Source organism: Cyrtonyx montezumae, unplaced genomic scaffold (genome assembly GCF_038088225.1).
Source record: "Cyrtonyx montezumae isolate F1298 unplaced genomic scaffold, pur_monq_1.0 scaffold_24, whole genome shotgun sequence".
Taxonomy (NCBI): domain Eukaryota; kingdom Metazoa; phylum Chordata; class Aves; order Galliformes; family Odontophoridae; genus Cyrtonyx; species Cyrtonyx montezumae.
The window spans coordinates 2,985,016-2,996,023 of NW_027071981.1; the positions used below are offsets into that span (position 1 = coordinate 2,985,016).

Sequence of the window (11,008 nt, forward strand, 5' to 3'; positions counted from 1 at the left end):
AATCCTAGAGCAGAAGTTGGATTGGCTGCAGGTATGGTGTCATTTTGTACGAGAGGGCCTGAAGGTTGAACTGCTGCTTAGCTTCCCTGATTTAATCTGCTTCTCTGCTAAGCATAGGCACGTCCTCTGGAGGGGTTTGTCTTGACTTGGCTCCAGCACCTTTTTTCCCCTGCTGAGGGGAGGTTCTTTTTCTGTTAATGTCACACACACGTGAGTGTTTGATGCCTTTTTTTGGTTCGTTTTTCCAATGGTCAGTATTGTGCACAGCTGTGATAGGATGCTTTTGCTGCTGGTGGACCAGAAGTACCCGTGGGGTTATGCAGTCTGTTACTGTGCTCTGGAGTAATTATCATTCAAATACAACTCTTAGTTCTGTATCAGTAGGCTACAGCATGACCTCCAGTGTAGCAGTTGCAAATTGTTGGCAGTTTTAAAATGACAGTCTGCCACTCTGCTGTCTTCCCCCCCTCCCCCCACTAACACATACTATGAAAACTCATTAATGAAATGGCCTTAGCAAGAATATGATGTCTTGTGTGAATCTGTACATTAATAAAGTGAAAATCCTGACCGTACAGAGCGATCCATGTTCTTTATGGGAAAATGCACAGGGCTGCCTTCAGCCCGTGGGGAGCAGCTGAGGTGTGATGCTGGGGGCACAGAAACAGTGGATACGATGAACGAGGCAGGGGAAGGTCTGTCACAGTATTTCAGCCTTTTAATAGGAATGGTCGATCCAGGTAACTCAGTTTGTCTGTGTGTGGAGTACAAAAGCTTCCCCGGCTACACGTACTAATGCTCAGATTGACTTAAATATATCTACAGCCTCTTTACATTGGTCACTGGGAGTAGAGAGTTTCCACAGGATGTGGTGCTTGAATAAATATTTCAAATATAAGCTCGTGGAATGTTCTCTTTAAAAAACAAAAAACAACCTACAATCCCTTTCTCTAGATTAACTTATGGTTCTATGGGAGCACATCAGACATCCCTTTAAGGTTCAAAAATAGCTCTGTGCCACAGCCTGGATATCTTTATTGCTTTGCCAACCCCTAAGCCTTAGAGTAAGCCCTAACCTGGCTCGATTGTGCTTACCTTTACACTAATGCAATCTTTCAGTTTTTCTCACTGCTTCAGATGTTTCTGTGGAAACACAATATTAAAGCAAAGAGAAACAGGGAAGTAAAATTAGATGAGCTCCACATTTTTAACATGTTGGCACTGGGAATCTGGTCCTAATGTGGAAGGGTTGGTTAACGATAGGGGCAAATTGCTTTTGATTCATTGCTGCTTCCAAAAAACAGTCACCCCAGAGTCGTCAGTTGGCACCCATTTCAAAGGCACAAGGACAGTTATTACTCCTCCCCAGTATTCCAGGGAGGTTCAAACAAAGCAACGTTTCCATTTCAGTTCAGCTTCTGTGTTAGAGCTGCAGGAAACACCCAGCATGCTTACCCTGGGCAGTGACTCCCAGGCTTTCCCAGCTACTGGACACGATGGAAGAGAACAAGGGGATATGCTCCCGGGGGAGGAGATACTTCAGGAAGGAGCTCACCATCCTTGTGAGAAATGCCCACGCGTGATTCTTACGATGGCTGGTGGCAGTGGGACCCAAATGCTGTGGGTGCTGGAGCAGGCTCTGTGAAGTTTTAGAGGGGGGGCTGAACACAAATCTTACGGCCCTTAGTCCCTGTGCTCACCTTGTCACTTTCCTTATTGAAAATGAAATTGCTGCTGCTAAATTTTAGTCATCAGGAAAAGCCTTTGAAGGGCAGCTCGATTTAATCACTTGTGTTTTTAATTTCTGCCCCATAACACCTATCACAGGAAAAATTAAACAGGTCTTAGCCTAAAAACTGCCAGTCAGTTTCTACCACAGTCCAGGTATTCAGCATCTGGGAAATAAAGGCCTAGATACCTGAAGTGAAAAACATGCTGGGCTGCTTGTCTGCATCTTCCTATGCTATCAGTCAGGAAGAAGGCTGACTGCCTCCCATGTGCAACTGAGATGACCTCAGGAGACTTCTACTAGTGGAATGAGCTGCAGCAGCTTGTCAGCAAAATAGTAATTAACTATTCTCACCAGAGTTCTACTTAATTTAAGAGGAGGCCTGTGGAACAGCAATGCTTATGGGACAGTGGAGAAGAGAACACTGCTGACGTATCTGGACCAGCAGAAAAGTGCTTAGCTACAATTCAGCAGGGAAGTATCAGGAAGCTGTCTGCTCTACTACCTGCCAAGCTGTACCCTCCAGCTGCTCCAGCTTACACAAAGGCTGGTTGAATACAAGCATCCAGACTGCACCAAGTCTTACTGCAAAGTGACAACAGCACTGCCACCTGCACAGACACAGCACTTGGCTTCCACTCGCCTATGGAGCAACCAGAGCATCACAGTTCCTGGAATGAAACTTCAGCTCTTTCCAAAGCTTGCTCCCCCTCTCTCACTCTCAGGGAGCGAGCTGGCTCACTGCTTGGCAAATAGGCAAAAGCAGAGACTAACCAACGTTTCCTGAAATGCAAATTAGCAAACCTGCTAGAAAGGATTTCCACTTGAGAAAATACAGATTTATTTATCTACACTAGTGGGCTGAGAAACACAGCAGTTTCTCTCGATTGTACAGGTGTCATCAAATCAAACGTGTACCTTCTTTAGAGCCTAGCTGAACTGCACCCACCTCCAACCTTTTATGTGCAGGAAATAACCTTTCCTCAGCTGATGAAGTCAAACTGGATTTGGTATTATTCTCCCTTGCAGAGAACTACATTTTGGAGGAAATTCTGGCAATCCAGTGCATGTCATTCATGTCTAGCTCTGCTTCCTTTTCATTGCTTCTCCTACTTCCCTCAGCAGGTTACTGGCAAAGTCAAATGACTATACAAAGCGTGCAGCTTGAACTGGATTTGTGACACCAAATTACTCCATATTCACCAAGGCGTGAAGCTGTGGCTGAATGCAGTCTGTCTGTGGATGCAGTACTGTCAGCTCACTTAGAGTGGTAGCTATCAGGGCTCCCTGGGGTCCCGGAGTCCCATCTGACTTACAGTCTGTGCCCGTTGCAGAACTGCTGCCATGCAGTGCAGTCACACCCCCTGGGACAGCAGTGAAGCTCTGATAGTGGCCATTCTCAGAGAAAGACAGCAGCTTCTCTGGCATTTTAGGTGACACGTCATATTCTTCATCTGGGAGCTCTGTTTTGTGACTTTCATCGTTCTTAGATGCTCCTTCAACAATGACAAGGAAGGACTTCCATGGGGTGTTTTTATCATGGATCTGAAAGAACAAGCAAACCAACCAACCAAGTCAGAAGGCTGGGCGTGTGACGGTGGCAGGCAGAAGCCTGAACCCAACTCACGTCCGACTCAGGTCAAAAACAAAGTCTTCCCTTTCATCCTCCCTAGGCTTCTCCCTAGAACTATCCCTAGGCTTGGTCAGTATGCACTAAGGTACTAAACTGAGGCCCTGCTGAGGTTTGGCCGCTTCTGGGAAGCATCCAGCAGAAAGCCTGGCCCTGGAAACGAATTCTGCTATCGCTTCCAGGCTGCATAGAGACCGTACTCTGAGGTTACAGAACAAGTCTGACTGAACAGCGTGCAGGGTGTGACCCACCTGGCCCTGCAGTAATGGCCTAAAACCAGCTCTGCCATAGACTGAAACCACTTGAGAATTTTCAACAGCATGACAGAGAGAGGGCGACGTTCTAAAATCACAAAGCAACACCAAAGCCACACATGGATGGCAAAGCTGACACACATCAGCACGTGGCCGCAGACGGAGGCAGCAGGGCCACCAGGCAGCATGGCACGAGAGGCTCTCACCGAGGTGTGCCGCCGCAGGGTGGACTTGTCAGTGAAGGTCCGTCCGCACGCGCTGCACATGAACGGCTTCTCGCCGGTGTGGATGCGATGGTGCCGCTGCAGCGCGTTGAGCTGCGTGAACTGCTTCCCACACTGGTCGCAGCAATAGGGCCGTTCACCTGGAAGCAGAGCACACGTGTACCAGGCGTGTTACTCACTGGGTAAGCTCTGTTAGCTCCTGTTCTTCACCACAGAGATGATACTGTGGAACAGGAATGTGTTTGTGTCAGCATTGCCAGGCTCGTGGCCACTGCTCCCACTACGGCGACGCCACACATGGCACACGGTGCAGGAGCAGCCGAACAACAGTTTGTTAGCATGGAGAATGCTGGCAAGGCTGCTCCCTGTAGGGTGGCACTGGGTAGGAAAGCACGGTATGCACCACAGGTCCAAGGTAACACGAGCAAATTGCAACCAGAGGTATTGCTGAATAATGTGGAGCTCAAGAGAGCAGGGAAGAAAAGAGAAAGCAAGTGTGATTCCATAGGAGGGATGAAATTTAGAGCCAGTGCTGAGCAGAAAACAGAATTCTGTTCTTCTACCCTGACAGGCAGGGTAAGAGAAAATATAAAAGGGGTAGAAATGCTAACGCTGCCAAGAGCAAAAATGACTGCGCTCTCTTCCTTCCAATTCTAAATTGAGCTTACGTGACAACACTGGCACCACTTGAAGTCAGTACTGCAGTGCCTGTAGAGAAGTAGGTGGGAATAAAACAGACTGAAGAGAAAATCCAAGCAGGAAAGACTCCAAGCATGAAAGGTGGACAAACAGACAAGAAGGAACCGGCTCTCTGCAGGGCTCTGTTAAGAACTAAAACAGACATGGTACTCTGGCCTCTAATGAACTTCACGTAACACAGCTGCATTACTAACAACATCTGATCCTGGAAATATTTTAGATATCTGCTGTAAGAGCAGTAAGAAATACAGGGAAGCATTAGGAGAAAGGAAATGAAAGGAAACACACTGCATCACAGATCAAGAACAGAAATTCAATCAATGGGAAATCCAAGAAATGAACTAAGCAACTTTGAGAGCAAAGACTTTAAATCGTGATGGTTTGCTTCAAACAGCAAGAAAAAAAGAGCACCTCCTACCTGTGTGAACTTTTATGTGCTGGTAAAGTGAATTCCTCTGTGCAAATGTTCTGAAGCAAACTTCACATTTAAAGGGCTTGGAACCCGTATGGATTCTGTTGTGGTGCTTCAGGTACTCCTTAGAGGCAAAGCTCTTCCCACACGTTTCACACATAAAAGGTCTTTCCCCTGCAGCAAAGGTGAACAGAATTAAGCCAAAGTAGTATCTGAGAATGCTACTGCATATCACGCTCAAGAAGAGAAAGCTACTGCATGCAAATAAACCACAACCTCAGCAGGGACTAAAGTGACAGCAGGGATCTCTGCATAAAGCACTGAGCTTCCGAAGAGAAACCTGCACGAACCATGCTAAGCACAAGGCCAACCACAGCCATCTACAAGTGCACTAAAGCACCAAGATAACTTGGGCTAACAGTTCTGAGAAAGCCTTTTTTTTTTTTTTTCAGGAGTTAGCCAGACCCTTTATGGATGACTGAGAGACCTATGGACATTGCTAAACACCCACAGCCTCAATCCATACTGATCCTGACTGAGTGGGAGCTTCCTTCCTCCTTCATAAGATCCTTCTGCTCCTCCCACTGATTGCCTGTAAGAACCTTTCTCAGAAAAATTCCACCTTAGGATGACAACATCTAAACGTTATATCCAAAGCTGCAAAATAGCATTTGGCTTCTGAGGGATGGTAAGACCTCCTGGTTTCACAGCAGGCCGCCTCCTAGGTGCAGCACGCCACAGAAGTGAGCCTTACCTGTGTGACATCTTTTGTGATATATAAGCATGTGATTCTGAGTGAACCTGGCACCACACTCATCACAGACAAAAGGCTTTTCACCAGTATGGATTCTGAAATGAGAAAGGAACATTGAAATACCAAGGTCTGCTACTTTCCTTCGGAGCACGCTGCGAGTTGTCTTCACTGTGGGAACAGCGACTGCGTGCCTGCATGAGACTTCACCACCTTTTGCAAACACCTTTAGCTGGGCCCAACTGTGCTTTCTGTAGTGCTGCCCTCATCTTATTGTGCTGCGTGATCAAGGCTCAGATCCAGGATTTATTATTGTATTTTTTTAGGGTAAAAAACCACAATTTTAAAGTTAGAAATTGAATAAGGCGGAAAAACCTTACATGCAGGTTAAGAGACTGAAAGAAAAACATCACCAGCCTGAGACCCCGAGTGAAGCCCCATTGCTGGACCTCCCAACACAATATTGCACACAGAACACGAGTGATGCTTTTTCTGCCACGCTGCTCCTGCAGGGCCATGGGGTAGAAAGAGCTACAGTGGGACACACACGGCATCGAGGAGCAGAACAGCAACATTCCACTTGTGTGGGCAATTTAATTCCTGTCACCCCAAGCCAGCAGCATGACCAGATGGGGAAGGCTGTGCACAGGAGGGGTAGCTTACACAAGTCTTGCCTGTACCAGCTTCCTACAGCTTAGATCTTCACCTCACACACCTCTAAGACCTGATCAGTCTGAGTAGTCTTGCAGGAACGCTGCCTTAGACGTAACAAATGTACAAGATGAAATACTCTCACTGCAGACTGCCACGGTCCACACTGAGGACAGCACTTAGTTCCTAGCGTTCAGCAGCCTTGCTCATGGTGGAGAAACTCTGGTTATGTCAGAACGCTATTTGTGAGCAGCAGAAAGCAATTACTTGTGGTTAGGACACACGACGGAAGAAGAGTTTCCATACAGCTGCATCAGTAATTACAGCACAGGGCAGTCTGGCTGAAGAAGTCTGCTTCTGGATTTGCTTCCTACCACTGGGAGTAAACCCAATGCTTTCAAGAGTCGGTGATAAAGCCCTTAAAAACCAAGAGCCTCGCTAAAGAGTCTCTCCTTTGAACTTCCAAGACTGTGCATTCGTACCTCCACCTTTGAGCCTACACCTCTCTCTTCACTGTTCTGCCTCACTCACTTGCACACACTGACATACCCGCCTGCTCCTGAGCAAATTTCAGCTGCTTGCTACGCTTAGCACCCATTCCTGGCGTTCTTCAACTCAATACACAGCTGTGTCTTTTCATTTTCACACTTACTGCGTAACATTTTGCTATCAAATAGAAAAGGGCATCAAATTAGCTGAAGTACTGATAGCCCTAATGGCACAATAATTCATCACAGGGTTGCTTTCCTCACGTCAGTGTCCCACAGAGAGGTGTGCCCACGCACCTCTCCCCTTGGCTGAACGCAAATGACAGAACTCCCTTAACCAGAAAAGGAGGAGAAAAGCCACGCAACAAAGAGATACTGAAGTTTTCCAGTCAGTCACGTTTTCCACCCCCACTTCACTGGAAGGCTCAAGATGTGATCCAGGGGATTCTGCTTCTCCCCCCAGAATCTAACAAGGCCAGTTAAGTCAGTTCATACCTCATGTGTGTTTTAAGTGCAGAAGGCTGAGAAAATTTAGCCTCACACTCTGTGCACCCATAAGGCTTGTCGCCTGTATGCGTCCTTTCATGGAGCCTCAAGGCAGTTTTGGAGCTCAACCCCTTTCCACACTGCTGGCACTGATGACGCTCCCCACCACCCTCATGAACCTGGAGAATGTGCCTCTTGACGTCCTTCTTCCTCTTGAACTTCTTACCGCAGAGTTCACAAGGGAAGTGGCGCTCGCTGCTGTGGACATGGCGCTGATGGCTTTTTAGGTTGCACCGGTTGGCAAAGGTCTGACTGCAGGTTTCACACCGATACACGATTTCGGCTGCGATGCCGTGGCTGTGTTTGATGTGCTTGAGAAAACTTTTCTCGTACAGGAATTCCTTCTCACACGTGGTGCACTTGAAGTTACTGCCCCGTTTCTTTTTGTCCTCTTCGGATTTTTTCACCTTTTCTTCCGATTCAAAGCTGCCATCGCACTCCTCGCTTTCGGGTTTGATGTTGCCTTCCGCTTGCTCCTCCTCCCTCTCTGCATCACACATGTCCTGGTCCTGTGGATAACTGTCCTCTTCGACAGCAACCTCTGCATTCTTCTGCTGCTCTCTCAGCCGTCTTGTGTATTTCTTCTTTGGGATTTCCACAAATACTTTCCTCCCAGCCAGTCTCCCGCTTGCCCTTCTGATTTTGGCATAAGGAGGTTTCATCATTTCCTTCTTTTTGTCCGCTTTCTCTTTTGGTTTGGTAGCTGGCACCTCAAGAGACAGTCCATTCCTGGGCCTGCCACCTGGGGAACATGCAGGATCCAGAGGACAGTCTGTCTGCTCGGGTTCTGCCACAGCAGCTGCTTTAGACTCGAGCAAACTGCTTGGTTGGGTTGTGCTCTCTTCCTCGGAGTTCTGTGACTCAGAGAAATTCTGCAGCTCCAGCAGCACCGATTCAAGCATCTGCTTCTTTAACTGAAAGCAGGTTTCTGAGAGGTCCAAGCACTTCAGCTTCTCAGCTATTTCTAGCATACGCTGTACTCTGTCTTCTTCCACTTCTACCTTTGCAGTATAGACAAACTCAAGAAACGAAGCAAAATCAGCAACCTGGACCTCGTTCAGGAACACATTGGTTCTCGGGCCATCCATGCTCTTCTCGTTAAGGAAGACCTCCTTGAAAAATTTGCTTGTTGCTGCCAATACAGCCTTGTGTGCCACAAACTCTGCTCTGACACCCTGGTACTCCACGCTGACTGTCACGTCACAGAGGTGGCCCAGCAGACGCAGCTGGTGCATTTCATTCAGCAGGTTGATGGGAGAGGACTTGGATTCCAGTAGAACTGCATTACTTTCCATCTTTCTTCTCTCTGCAAAAAGCTGTTAACAACACTGCACATTAGCTGTTTGCACGAAGGCTGATAAAACCCAAAGATAGCAGCAGCCAAAAGTCACGTCCAGATTTCTGAGAGTGCTTCACGTCAGATTTCAGCACTTCGTGTGCTGAAGCTGAAAGTGACCACGCTCTCAAAGGAGCACTGTGAAAAGTCTGGCTAGGAGCGCAGACAGCATTCCAGAAGTGTCAGCCTAAGTGGTAATATCTAAAAGCACACTGTCGGTAACACACATTTCTCTGAAGTTAATTTGCTTTTAAATCTCAACTGTAATCTCACCTGAAACACTAGAGACTGTGACAAAGATTAACAGGGACAAAACAAACAGAGGGAGATCAAAAGAAAAGTTACTATGAAGGCATGTGGAATTAAGCAGTTGCTCTCCTCCCAGTCAGGCAGTAAGAGAAAGGAAAGTTTAAGTTAACCACCATCCTCAGTTATGACTACATAAACTCAAGAAACAAGAAAGCTTCCCCAATGCTGTTTCATCTATAAAGCAATTCACCACTCAAATTAAACACAGAACCCCTAAGTTTTGAGTACCCACATGTAGCTGCATGATTTCCAGTATCATTCAGGTAAGGTTTTATTTCCAACTAATGTTTTAAGTTCTCAAAACAAAGAAAAAAAAAAACCTTGAGGCTTTGAGGCGCTTTCAGTAATGTCTTCCCCTGCAACGCACTGACTTTTACTGTGTCCCTAGTACCTGTGAAAGCACTCACTCTGTATCTGAACATTGTCTCTCCTCCTGCAAACAGCACTCTGAAGTTTCTCTGACCAACTTCAGGGACAGCAGAGTTAGTATTTTATACAAAGGACGCTAGAAATCTTACTTATAAATAGAAAATCAGAAAAAAAAGTGTTTAAATGCAACAAAATTTGTATTAATATAAAATGGCAATAAAGCCATATTTATTCATAAAGAGATATAAGAACAATACCGACTGCACCAGACAGAGATGCTCTTTCCTCTGCACAAACACTGGTCCATACAAAACAAAAAACAGACTCACAGCTCAATACAATATTCTGCTACAACAGTTTGGAGGGAATATTTTCAAGAAGCCCTAATGTTGGTGCTGTAAAACTGAGAGCTACGAAATATGCAGGAGATTATTAGTAGCCCAAATGGCAAGAATTAAATAAAATCGTAATAATAGAAGCAAGTGAAATGGTCTCCCTGGTATCATACAACAGGTAAGTGGCAGATGAGGGAACACAGGCACCTCTGGCACCCAAACCTCCATCCTTACTCCGGCGGTCTCCTCAGAACCAAACCCTTCACATTTCCTCGCCTTCGAGCCCTTAGCTTGACGCATGTAAGATTTAAATAGTCACACTAACTACGTGAAAAACTTTGTTACCACCTTGCATTAATTACACCCAAACCCCACGATACTCAGAAGATAAGGAAAGCAAAGACTCAGCTCGTGCACTTGTGCCAGCTCTGAGCATAACAGGCACCCGACAGAAGGACCGGCTCAATGATCATGGACGATGACAAACACTTCCTCTTCTCCGTACTTCCCCCGGCATTTCCTCCTCCCTGCTTGCCATTCGGCCCATCGGCACTCAGCATTTTAGAGGTACGTCGAACAAAGACTCATTGAGCGTTTTATCAGAAATAACTAACGGTATCTCAACTTCACTTTTATACCTCGATACGAGGTATACGTTGGTTTTTTTTTGTTTTTTTTTTCAACTGCTTATCGTGCTACTTCCCAGCGACCCACGCACTACCGCTGGAGCACACACCGAAAGCTGCGGTCACACGCAGATAAGCGCGGTGCCCAGCAGGAAACGGGGCCCCAGAGGACTGCGTGGAGCGAGTCCCACCCGCCCCCAGGCCTGCCGTGCCCACGGGCCGCCCGCGCCCGGAAGGGGCCACCCCCAGACCCAGAGTCCCACGAGGAGAGCCCCACCCGAGGGCCCGGAACCCACCTCAGCCGCGGCGCGGGGCAGCGCTTGGGGCTCAGGCCCGGCCCGGCCGCGCCGCTCCTCACGGCCCGGGCTGCGGCCGGAAGTGCTGCCGAGCTAGCTCCGCCCCGGCCGCCGTCGCGGCGGAGGTGACGTCATCCGGCGCGACAGCCGCCGCTACCCAAGCACGCTGCAAACCCGCGCATGCGCCCGCGCCGCCTCGCCGCGGTTCGTCCCCGACGGATCTGTCCGCGTCACTCCCGAGAGAGCACGGCGACGGGAGAGCGCATCTTTATTACAAAAGCCGCGGTGACGCACCGTGACAGCACCGCACCTGCGCATACGTACATCCGCATGCGCTTTCCTAAAGAGATACC

At 47.7% G+C, this 11,008-nt stretch overlaps 2 protein-coding genes across 2 annotated transcripts in view; both read right to left on the minus strand.

Moving 5' to 3' along the window:
- The window catches only part of ANAPC1 (anaphase promoting complex subunit 1), a 274,849-nt gene that overhangs the window by 139,256 nt on the left and 124,585 nt on the right, over positions 1-11,008 (minus strand). The gene's annotated exons all lie outside the window — the stretch shown is intronic.
- GZF1 (GDNF inducible zinc finger protein 1) lies at positions 2,664-10,673 on the minus strand. The gene is made up of 6 exons (XM_065739480.1): positions 10,656-10,673; positions 7,334-8,700; positions 5,703-5,797; positions 4,955-5,122; positions 3,820-3,977; positions 2,664-3,274 (listed from the first exon to the last, which is right to left on the minus strand). Exons 2-6 carry the CDS (start codon positions 8,677-8,679, stop codon positions 2,918-2,920), a joined length of 2,124 nt encoding a protein of 707 aa, XP_065595552.1. The 5' UTR covers positions 8,680-8,700; positions 10,656-10,673; the 3' UTR covers positions 2,664-2,917.

Coding starts and splice junctions, on each gene's coding strand:
- GZF1 (XM_065739480.1), bottom strand. CDS start 8,679: ATGGAAAGTAATGCAGTTCTACTGGAATCCAAGTCCTCTCCCATCAAC. Junction 5,798..7,333: donor GCACTTAAAACACACATGAG/GTATGAACTGAC, acceptor TTCTCATTTCAG/AATCCATACTGGTGAAAAGC. Junction 5,123..5,702: donor TCACAAAAGATGTCACACAG/GTAAGGCTCACT, acceptor CCTTTGCTGCAG/GGGAAAGACCTTTTATGTGT.